Source organism: Macaca nemestrina, chromosome 2 (assembly GCF_043159975.1).
Source record: "Macaca nemestrina isolate mMacNem1 chromosome 2, mMacNem.hap1, whole genome shotgun sequence".
Lineage (NCBI taxonomy): Eukaryota > Metazoa > Chordata > Mammalia > Primates > Cercopithecidae > Macaca > Macaca nemestrina.
This window is the reverse complement of record NC_092126.1, coordinates 20,994,257-21,006,434: the sequence shown is the minus strand read 5'-3', so window position 1 is coordinate 21,006,434 and position 12,178 is coordinate 20,994,257. Positions and strand designations below refer to the sequence as shown.

The window sequence follows — 12,178 nt, the reverse complement described above, 5'->3', positions numbered from 1 at the left end:
TAAAAAGCAAATTAAGGTTTCAAGTACACATAATTCAGAAAGAGCTGGTGGATCGAAACATAATTAACGGAAGCATTTGTGTTTCAAAAGTAATCTGAAAAGACTGATTCACATTCTATTCCATACAAATATTCAGTTACGGAAATTAGGTGCATTCACAGGGATTTCACTGCACAACAAATCATTAAAAATTATACAAGAGAAAGGGAAAAAATAAATAAATGCAATCAAGAAAAGATTAGGAGGTCTATTAAGTTCATGTAACAACTCCTTTGCACTAACAGACAGTTTGGAGAATCAAAACAAAATGATCGTTCTTGGTCATGAGGGGAGGTGATCCATATTTGAGTTAGCAAGGCTTCTAAAAAGTTAACTTCACTGTTGGGATGTGACTCCATGTACAAAATGGTGCTTTTGCCACTGCCTGACTTTCTCTTAGAGACATGGGAAAATGTAGATTCAGTGATTGTGGTAGTTTAGGGAGAATTCAAATAGAGCATATCCATGCTTTTAGCAAAACAATACATCTATCCACATAGAGTTGATAGGCCTGAAGCTGTTGTTGAAAAGGAGAGCTTCTGCTTAACTTTCACTGACTTCTAGCATAATAAATACCCATTCTTATCACCTAAAAGAGTTACAAGCAATGGCTGGGCACAGTGGCTCTCACCTCTAATCCCAGCACTTTGGGAGGCCAAGGCGGGCAGATCACCTGAGGTCAGGAGTTTGAGACCAGCCTGGCCAACATGGTAAAACCCCATCTCTACTAAAAATATAAAAATTAGCTGGGTGTGGTAGCACACGCCTGTAATCCCAGCTACTCGGGAGGCTGAGACAGGAGAATTGCTTGAACCCAGGAGGCAGAGGTTGCAGTAAGCTAAGATCTCGCCATTGCACTCCAGCCTGGGTAACAGAGACTCTGTCTTAAAAAAAAAAAAAAAGTTACATGGAAAATAAGCCAACTATATGCACTTTAAAGCACCTTCAAATAAACCATTTCTCTTCTCTTATGGTATGCCTTTTGAATACTATTCTTTTCTAAATTCTGTTTACTATATATTACCATTTGGGAAAGAACTTGATTTCAAACTCTCACCCCACAATTAGAATTTGTGCCTCTCTAGGCCTGTGCTTCCTGCATGAAGAAATGTGCCCCTTCCATACATTGAAAGATATAAAGAATTATAGTGCAGGTTCAAATTAACTTGGAACAGAAATAAAATTTTGCCTGGGTAAATCAATATCATAGCATTTTGATTTTGTTTATGAATTTTACATATGGATAATAGGTTTGAAAGCTGAAACTGAAACTTCCATTACTGTATTTGCATCTATTATCTTACCTTACAGTGTATCTGTAATTATTAATTTGGCTTAAAGAAAGATCCATTGACAATCTTCAAAGCATTAGTGCATGATTAAAGGGAATTTGGATATAATTTAAGTATTAAATATGCTTATTTAAAAAATAGTGTAGATTTTCATACTAGACAGAAAGAAGGTTATGGTCTTTCAAGCCCTGTAAATATATTGAACTAAAATCGATTCAATCATACTAAAAAAAAAAAATCAATGTAAACAAAGATGACAGAACTCCATGAAAAGTAAATAAAAAGTATATTTCAACTTTCAGATTACTAATTTTGTAGAATAAATTGCTCTTTAGGTAGCTAGAAGTGTAGACAGATTTGGCAATGAGGGCATTTCTTGTCATTACACCAGAGTTTTAAGAAGCTGACTGAAGAGGAGTTTAAGCCCAATGAGAATCTAGTAGATTTTCATCATAATTCTCCCTGCATAAAGGATGATACACAGTTTGGCATTCTGATTTCTCTTTCGTTGAGCTGTCTGAATGAGGAAAAAAGGGATTTAACTTATTTTCATTTCAAATTCCCAAACAATAAAAATTCATAAACAATTTAGGTAATTGTAATAAGGAGGGATTTAGGATGAGGAATATTGCATTTTTTTCATAGATTCTATGAACCCTTCAAAGTGCTCTAAAAATACTATAAGTTTGATGAGCAGCAAAGCATTAGTCTAATCAACACCTCTCTTCTTCCACCCTCATGTATGTACATATACACACACTGTACAGCAATATATTCTATTAGTCTAACTTAAATCTGACAGTTTGACAGTTGCCCCCAGAGGCTGTGCAAGGTTACAAATACTGTCTACACTGTATCACAGTTCAAGACCACCAGCACCCAAGTGGTTAAGCGAGAACCAACCCGTCCATTAAAAAAAAAAAAATCAATCACATATTTTGAATTTCTTTAAAGATACAAATGGAGGATACAGTGAATCACCCCATATATTATTCTGAGTCCTGTAACTGTCTTTATCTAAAATATGTTTTGCATATGGAAGGCTAGATGCCTTTAAATATACTTTTAGCAATTCTGAGTATTAAATGTGCCTTTGAAAAATATGACAAGTTTTTTTTTTAATGTTGAGGAAAATTCTGTAAGAGCGTTTTTTTTGTTGTTGTTTTTGGGTTTTCCCCCCACCCCCGCAAAGATGAATTTTGCAACATTTCCTCCCAGCAGCACACTGACAGCTCTGCCATCCTGTATATAATGCGTTCTGGCAATGAAACCCTCAGGCACTGCAGCTGTCATATACTCCAGCACAGGACCCCCAGAAAGAAGTCCTGCAGGCCCCATGGCATCTTGGGCTTTTCCACACCCTCCAGCAGCACCCAATCCTTGGGCATCTTGCAATAGTGGCTGAAGTCCAGAACTTGAACTTCACTGAGAAAACCAAGTCTACTCAAAATGCAGCATTTTCATCTTTTGGTTGGGTGATTCTTGGTCCCCCATGGATAGGAACGATACCTATAAGATTCAGAAGTGGAAAGAATTCTCTATAGTTACAAATATTTTAGTTCATACATTCAATTTCAAAAACTGGGGCTGAGGCATAAGAGTAAATAAATTACAGTAAATAAAAAGATGATTATTTTTGTTAGGATGGGAACATTTTTAGAAAGCTGCCTTTGCCTGAAGTCTGGTGCTAACAAGACCTTTCTCAAATTATGAACTCAATAGGAACTGATAACAATTTGTAGTAGAAAAACAAATACTCATTCAAAGTAGCTTGTATATTTGAATACCCGTGTAGGTTAAAATAACTATTTTACACGCTTATCATCAGTCAATAGGGGAAATAAAGCAATTCAAGTTGATTCAATGTAGATTTCTTGTTATCTTGTATATTGTTATTTCTCAACATATATTTTATTAAAAATAAAATATTAATGTAATACTCAAGTATATTCATAAACATGATATGCTCATCATCTGTTTATTCATAACTTGGATGATTTTATCCTCACAAACAACAATGATAAAATTAAGGCATATTAAGTTGTATCCTCCTGGTAAGCAAGCTAAATGTTTATGTATGTGAAATGTAATTTATCATACAATCATGCAAATGATCAAAAATAGAGCCTGCTTTGGGAAGAGCTGTGAGGCTGGCCAAGGCTTTTTGACCTTCTTTAATTTTCTTTACATAGCTTTCTTGCTTCCAACTCAGTCCTAGCTCCCTTCTTCCCAGAAGCCCAGAAATGAGAAATACCCCACCTCAGTCAGGTCCTTGCTGCTATTTCTGTTCCAGTTACATTTTCTTTTCCTAATGCAGCATTTTATGCCTGAGACATTCTTCCTAACTGTCCAAGAAGTCTCCTCACGATTTAAACAGTTCCAGAAATCTTCCTTAAAGATAGCTAACAGATAGATAATGGCTTTATCCTGAGACTTTCAGTCTGAAAATGGCACCTCTCTATTCTCTTCCTTAACTAAATATAAACCCATAATTTAAGCCAAAAATGTACCTTCTCTTGAATTAATCTTTGAGTGAGTGGCTGGCTAGATGATGTGTGTACTATTCAAACTGATAGTCTTAAATTGTAAACTTGAAGAACACAGGAATTATGTATGTAACTTTCTTGGCATGGTGCTTAATTCATTTAAGAACAAATTTTGCAATGATGATGATGACAACGATGACCACGTCAATGAGAACAATAGAGATCTGGGTAGACCGTGGTAAAGGAGTGAAAAGAGTGTTCCCCATTTCCAGCCACATAGCTAAAACAGCTTTCCTCAATTGTGTTCATGTAAAGAGTGAGGAAAACACTGAGGTCAACAAACAAGGTCAACAGATTTCTTTCCTACAGTACATCTCAGAGTCTTTAATATAGTAATAGGTGTCAACTTTCTCCAAAAACAAAAAATTGTACATTCTGAGTTTCCCAAATATATGTGGCCATGAAACTTTATTTTTCAGAGACTATGTATTGACATCTTTGATAATATTGCCCATTCTATGAAACCTATTGGGGGAAAAATGCAGTCTACTAATTCTTAATACTGATTCTAAATACCTCTACATATGCTGTGACATTTAGCATCCTCCATCCTTTGACTGTGGAAAAAAGCATGACAGTGCCAGATAATCTGATTTGTACTTGGAGTTATGTGTTATTTACAGTTTATGGATTATTAGGTGCTTCTAATTTAAGCCTGACTTATTTCTTGAGAATTATTTTGGAACACTAGTAAACAAACAGTGGCTTTAGGCACAAACAAGGGTTATTTTTACAAGCAAATTCTGGAAAGTTTTCTCCCAAGATGTGTTCTATCATTGCTATCAGAAGTCAAAAGGGGGTCGGGTGCGGTAGATCATGCCTCTAATCCCAGCACTTTGGGAGGCCGAGGCAGCTGGATCACCTAAGGTCAGGAGTTCAAGATCAGCCTGACCAATATGGAGAAACCCTGTTTCTACTAGAAATACAAAAATTAGCCAAGTGTGGTGGTGGGCGCCTGTTAATCTCAGCTACTTGAGAGGCTGAGTCAGGAAAATCGCTTGAACCCGGGAGGTGGAGTTTGTAGTGAGCCGAGATTACACCATTGCACTCCAGCCCAGCCTGAGCAACAGAGCAAGACTCCATCTCAGAAAGAAAGGAAGGAAGGAAGGAAGGAAGGAAAGAAAGAAAGAAAGAAAGAAAGAAAGAAAGAAAGAAAGAAAGAAAGAAAGAAAGAAGAGAAAGAAGAGAAAGAAGAGAAAGAAGAGAAAGAAGAGAAAGAAGAGAAAGAAGAGAAAGAAGAGAAAGAAGAGAAAGAAGAGAAAGAAAGAAAGAAAGGAAAAGAAAGAAAGAAAAGAAGGAAAGAAAGGAAGAAAGAAAGAAAGAAAGAAAGAAAGAAAGAAGGAAAGAAGGAAAGAAAGAAAGAAAGAAGCCAAAAAGGGAATACCATGGATATATGGGTTTTTAAATGTGATTCATTGTAATTTAGAGCACTTTAAGGAAATTTAATGTAATACCCAACTTATATTGCTTAAACTTGACTGTTCCAAGGTATGAATATAATACCTTCATATTATATTCACAATTACAAATATAACTGAATAATCTTTTGCCTTTGTTATAAGGCATCCTATTAACTGTTTATCATAATAAGAAAATTTGCGTGTCTTTTAATAAAGCAGTGTGTCTTTGGAACTAGATCTGTGTAAAACCTAATGAAAGTAGAATTGAAAAAGAATAATGATAAATTCCAAAATAAGACTTAAATATTTTTTAATAAAGGGAAAATAAAAGTTCTTGTAAGAGCTTCCTTAAGTTCCTTGCACACTTAGTTTTCCTTGATATTTAAATGATTTTCTGCAAAAAATATGAAGACATTCCTTGCCCATGATCCCAAGTCTCTGAGGAAATGCAGATAAAATGACAAGAGTGATCTTTGCCCCAGTACAAGCCAAGGGCACCTGAAATAATAAGGCTCAGAGTTAAAAACAGAAACATTCATACTATCCATGAAAGGCTGTATATACTCAGCCCTTGAATAGAAAATGAAAATTCAAAAATCTCTCCAGGGATGGTGGGAGGAGAGTAGTTGTGGAGATGGTAATTTCTATTAATGATATATCTTTAGAAAATGAGAATTACTCATCATTCCTCTGGAGTTACAAATCACAACAGAACTACATTTATAAAGTTTAGTATTTTGAAACTCTGTTATCAAGTCAAAAGAGCAAGTAGTTGAATAATTTTACTTGTGATTCATAAGAAAAACTCCTTGAAATGGGAGAAGAAGAAGAAAAAGGAGAAGAAACACTGGAGACTGAACTAACATTAAAAAAGAATCTAATTTCTATATAATGACCTTAACAGGATGTTCTTGAGCCCTCTTTCTTTTCCCGTTGTTAGTAGTCATCTTTGGTAAAGACTTCTGGAATAATTTAAATAGTGGTCACAAAATAGCTTCAATAATTGAAAAGGAAGGCAGTTCCTCCAGGCATAAAAGACCACTTGAGAGAATATACTCCAAAGGACTATGCCTCCTAAAACAACTGTGGCCTATATAGAGTGTGTGTGTGGATACTTGCAATCAATTTGATGATTCAGCTATGAGTAGGCTCCTTAGGTAAGTCAAGAGACAACTCCTGTGTAGCAGACACTGTAAACGCCCATACCCCTATCTATTCCACTTCAAAGCATGCTGGAGGATTTCTACCTGCCAATACATAAAGGAATTCAATAAAGAAATGCCTGCATTTCGATAAAGAAATACCTGCATTTCTTTTCCTGAGGATTTATCTGACCCCTGGAGTCTTCTTTGTTCATATTTACAAAAGGCCAGAAAAAAAAAACAAAAACAAAAACAAAAAAAACAGTGAATTAACACTTCCTAGGGAAAGGCCTTAAACAATGACTGATGGAAATTGGAGGATAAATACCCCAGTTCTCTCACTCTTTTGTGTGGGATGGCCCTGGTACATGTTCTATACCAGCTCTTAGATTTCCCCAGTGGAATCAGGCTCCAATCACCCACAATACTAATTTGCTTGATTATAAAACTTTTCTTGAATAACTTCTTAGTAAACTAATCATACTCAAATTGTTGTGCCAACACTATTTCCAAAAGTAAAATTATAAAAATTGATGCAATTGATAAAATAGCCTATATTCTTAGAACACCAATAATAGGTATATTGGAAGATAACATACAGCTCCAGTAAATGGAGTTTTCTTATTTAGGGTAAACAAATGGCAACATATAATAGCAGAGTCTCTTCTCCACAAATATATCTTAAATTCACAAGAAATGATTCTTTGTTCAGTTGCACTTTGTCACTAGCCTTCTGTGCAAATAGTGGGTAGATTTAAGTGACAGGAGTGAGTTTTCAGCTCTTCTAGAATGAGACAAACAAATATTTAATTTTTAAAATACCAATCGGGAAATGCTTTTCCATTTACTTATGTTTACTTTTTTATGTGAATACATTTCTACTAAGCAATCACCCTTTTTTGTTTCAACTGAGAATACCGCAACTGTGTCCACACAAAAGATGGGCACATATATTCTACTTATAGATGTATCTAGTCTAAGCAAAGATATTTTATAAAAGTATTTAAAATGAAATTTGAAAAAAAAAAACTCTGGAATAAAGGATAGAGAAATTAGATCTAACATCTGATGACCTCAATTCATCTTTCACAATTGAAAGTAAACTCTAGTTCTTACCTGTTAGATGTAAAATTGTAATAGCCACTTTCCTCAAGGACTTCTTCAATCAGAGTCTAAATTTTTTTTTAAAAAACCAGGTTAGTATTGAATTAAAAGCAACAAAATAAAATTATTCAGAGACACTGCAAAAACCTCACCTGCATCTGTTCATATGTTATTCCTTCCTCCAATTCAAAGCTGGTTGGTAAGCCTGAAAAAGATAAATTATGGAAAGTCTGACATTTGGGTTCACATTTTCTTATTCTTTACTGGCAATTATGACTTCAACCACAGGGCAAACAGGTCAACTTCTTAATGATAAAGATGGAACAAGCGAATTCCAAAGCATCTGCCTTGGCTTTGAGTATTCAAATGTTTTACTTTTCTTTCTTTAATAACTGACTTCCTTGGGCATGGCCATCACAAAATGATATACGAAGATTAAGGGGCATTACTCAGAGTGTCCAATTAAGTTAGAGGTGTGTGTGTGTGTGTGTGTGTGTTAAGGGCAATTGAGGGGTGATTCCAAATGCAAATTACCTGATGGGTGTTTTCTGATTAAGAAACTCTCCCTAATCCACAGGCCAAGAAGAATAAATATACATTAGAAAGAAAATGGATTCTTACAGGGAGGCAGATATAGATGTGAAAGACAGCAAAGATCTGATCCTTTCATATAACTGCCTAGAGGGAAAAAATATATTTATTGCCAGAAGACTTTTAAAATGTTTATTATTACTATTATTATTATTATTATCATCATCATCTTGTAAAGATAGGGTCTCATTATGTTGCCCAGGTTGGTCTTGAATTCCTGAGCTCAAGTCATCCTCTTGCCTACAGCTTTCCAACATCTGTATATTATAAGCATGTGCCACCATGGCTGGCCAGACTTTTTATTTTTTCACATTTAATTTAATTTTAAGTTCCAGGATACATGTGCAGGATGTGCAGGTTTGTAATATAGGTAAATACGTGCCATGATGGTTTGCTGCACCTGTCAACTCATTAGCTAGGTATTAAGCCCAGCATGCATTAGCTATTTATCCTGATGCTTTCCCTCCCCTCACCCACTCCACCACCCCGACAGGCCCCAATGTGTGTTGTTCCCCTCCCTGTGTCCATCTGTTTTCATTGTTCAGCTCCCACTTATAAATGAGGACATTTGGTGTTTGGTTTTCTGTTCCTATGTTAGTTTGCTGAGGATAATGGCTTCCAGCTCCATCCATGTCCCTGCAAAGACATGATCTCATTCCTCTTTATAGCTGCATAATATTCCATGGTGTATATATACCACATTTTCTTTATCCAGTCTATCATTTATAGGCATTTGGGTTGATTCCATGTCTTTACTATTGTGAATAGTACTGCAATGAACATGTGTGTGCATGTATTTTTATAAGGGAATTATTTATTTTTCTTTGGGTATATACCCAGTAATGGGATTGCTGGGTCAAATGGTATTTCTGGTTCTAGGTCTTTGAGGAATCGCTGTACTGTCTTCCACAATGGTTGAACTAATTTACATTCCCAGCAACAGTGTAAAAGCATTCCTATTTCTCCACAGCCTCGCCAGCATCTGTTGTTTCTTGACATTTAAATAATTGCCATTCTGACTGGCACAAGATGGTTTCTCATTGTGGTTTTGATTTGCATTTCTCTAATGATCAGTGATGTTGAGCTTTTTACCATATGTTTGTTGGCCACATAAGGAGCTCCAGAGGCCCAGGAGCTCTCTGCCACGTCTTCGTTTGAGTACTATCTGTTCATGTCCTTTGCCTACTTTTTAATGGGGTTGCTTTTTTCTTGTAAATTTGTTTAAGTTCCTTGCAGATTCTGGATATTAGACCTTTGTCAGATGGTTAGACTGCAAAAATTTTCTCTCTTTCTGTAGGTTGTCTGTAACCTCTAATGATAGTTTCTTTTGCTGTGCAGAAGTTCTTTAATTAGGTCCCATTTGTGAATTTTTGCTTTTGTTATAATTGCTTTTGACATTTTTGTCATGAAATCTTTGCCCATGCCTATGTCCTGAATGGTACTGCCTAGATTTTCTTCTAGGGTTTTTATAATTTTGGGTTTTACATTTAAATCTTTAATCCATCTTGAACTAATTTTTGTATAAGATATAAGGAAGGGGCCCAGTTTCAATTTTCTGCATGTGGCTAGCCAGTTCTCCCAGCACCATTTATTAAATAAGGAATCCTTTCCCCATTGCTTGTTTTTGTCAGGGTTGTCAAAGATCAGAAGGTTCCAGATGGATGGTCCTATTTCTGAGTTCTCTATTCTGTTCCATTGGTCTATGTGTCTGTTTTTGTACCAGTTAATGCTGTTTTGGTTACTAAAGCCTATAGTTTGAAGTCAGGTAACACGATGCCTCCAGCTTTGTTCTTTTTGCTTAAGATTGTCTTGCTGTACAGACTTTATGATGGTTGATCAGAGTTTGGTACACTAGCACCTTAACCCACTCTGATGCCACCCAAAGCCGTGTTGACCAGCTTTCACTCAAACCAATCAACACTGACATGCAGAGGCCCAGGAGCTCTCTGCCACTTCAAGTAGAGAAGACAGAATGGGTTTAGGGTCAAGAAGAGACATGAAAATGTGAGTACTGGTGGCTCATTTTTAAAGGCATTCCCCACAGTACCGGCAGGCTCTGCTGTTTTTGCTTTTGCCCAGCCTGCTGTGACAAGGGCCACACCTAACCAGCTCTGGGGTGGGGCATCCAGCTGCCCTGGGAGGAGTTTGTCAACTCACCCTCAGGTTTTTGAGAGACTTTTTATCAAAGTTCTTCATTTCATCAGAGTTTCTATGATGAGGAGAAGTTTGGCCTGCAGATAAACTTCCCTGTCTTGGAAATGCTTTTAAAGCAAATGACTTTAAACAACATTTTATCTTGGATTTCTCAGGGATTGTTTTAAATAAAATTCTGCATACATAGGAGTTAGCTTTATCCAAGAAAACCAAAAGAAAGTTTGTCAATTAATTCATGAAGTAATTCATTCAGTCAACAACAAAAGCACAACAAAATTGAGCACTTTTTCCAAGCTAAAGAGATGGCAAGTCTTCATTTAACTGTAAAATCTTCACTTCTATCCACTCCTCCAAGTGGCATAGCTACCGTTTATAAAGATTAAAAAATTATTTAGGAGTACTGAAACCTCAGAGTAGCTTGAAAGCTTCCTCTTAGAATTCAGATATGACAAGAAGAGTTCAATTATGCTGAGCCCCTACTAATAGACAGGCACTTTTTATTTTTACTCTAATCCTCACTATAACCTTATGATGCAAGTATTTATCCCCATTTTACAGGCAAGGAAACTGGGGTTCAGAGAGGTTAAATAATTGCCCATAGTCAGCTACTAAATGGTTTAGCCGAGATTTGAATCTAGGCACCCAGGTTTCCAGAATCTGTGCCTTTGAATCCCTATGCTATACTGCCTCCCTATGTGAATTTTATGCAAAAGAAAAAAAAAATTCAATGTGTCTAATGTGGATTCTTCAGGTGAGTTTCAAGGTTTCTCTATTTTGAATATTTAAACTCTTTATTTCTGCTCTTTATCTCCCTGCATGCTTTAGGGAATTTGATTTCCCATCATCAGATAAGCGAAAAGAAATAAAAGGAAATACAACTCACCCACACAGATTCTGCTGTTTGTTTATGATATTAATAAATGATCAAGGAAGCTGCCACAACTGGGTAAGATAAATCTCAGGGAATTTCTAGATTCCTACCATATGTGCCTTCCAACTATTGCCATAAATAATCAAAATAAGCTCCATTAAAAAAAAAAATGAAGATAATCTTTTAGAAATAGCTGTTGATCCAAACAATATATTTCTTCATGAAAGCCAGATTACCCATGTTGATCAATATTACCTGTCAGGTCATTTGGGGACAGGCTGTTTCCACTGGATGAATGATGTAATAAATGGTAATCTGCTGTGAAAAAGTTGGGCTCAATTGGTTCTGGAGATCCCTGAGATAACTGAAATAGAAAAAGCAAAATCACATCTTAGTTTATACTCAGAAGGAAATGACAGGAGACCTCTGTGTGGGGTTTTTCATTTCCCTATGTCTCTGCACAGAAAATTTGTGGTCTGTGGTTTTCATTCCCTTGTAGATAGATAAATAAATAATCTTCTTCTTTCCAAGAGAATTTATAAATTGGATGCAGCAAAAAAACAGGGAAAGCAAGTTAGACAATTCTCTGGTCATATGAAAAAATATACTTTATGGCCTTATGAGAGCAAAAGAAAAATGAATATAAAAATATGGCATGAACCTGGGACATCAAGATGTTATTTTTATCAGGCATAGGAGGAATAAACTCCATTATTCAACAGAACAATATGTTTAGCCCAAATCACTATTTTTTTTCATGTATCTACTTTGAATAATTCCTTTTTGTTTGACCAAGGCAAGTAAGTTTCTTTTTTTCTTTTTTTCTACAACAGTGTCTCACTCTGTCAGCCAGGCTTCAGTGAAGTGGCAGGATCTCGGCTCACTGCAACCTCCACCTCCATGCTCAAGTGATTCTCCTGCCTCAGCCTCCCAAGTAGCTGGGATTATGGGCACTCGCCACCATGCCCAGCTAATTTTTGTATTTTTTTTTTAAGTAGGAATGGGGTTTCACCATGTTGGCCAGGCTGGTCTCAAACTC

At 36.1% G+C, this 12,178-nt stretch overlaps 1 protein-coding gene across 17 annotated transcripts in view; it reads right to left on the bottom strand.

Annotated features, from left to right (window-relative positions):
- Positions 1-1,600: 1,600 nt before the first annotated feature.
- Positions 1,601-12,178, bottom strand: part of LOC105488951 (NIMA related kinase 10) — a 271,931-nt gene continuing 261,353 nt past the window's right edge. For 7 of the 17 annotated variants that reach the window (XM_071090794.1, XM_071090799.1, XM_011753492.3 and 4 more), the window contains 4 exons: positions 11,395-11,503; positions 7,676-7,728; positions 7,536-7,591; positions 1,601-2,840 (listed from right to left, as the gene is read on the bottom strand). In XM_071090794.1, coding sequence (XP_070946895.1) covers positions 2,792-2,840; positions 7,536-7,591; positions 7,676-7,728; positions 11,395-11,503 — 267 coding nt within the window. In that variant the 3' untranslated portion in view covers positions 1,601-2,791. Of the gene's footprint in view, positions 2,841-5,626; positions 5,776-6,358; positions 6,525-7,045; positions 7,204-7,535; positions 7,592-7,675; positions 7,729-11,394; positions 11,504-12,178 lie in introns of those variants that run through there. The other 10 variants (XM_071090789.1, XM_071090797.1, XM_071090798.1 and 7 more) reach the window with 6 other exon arrangements.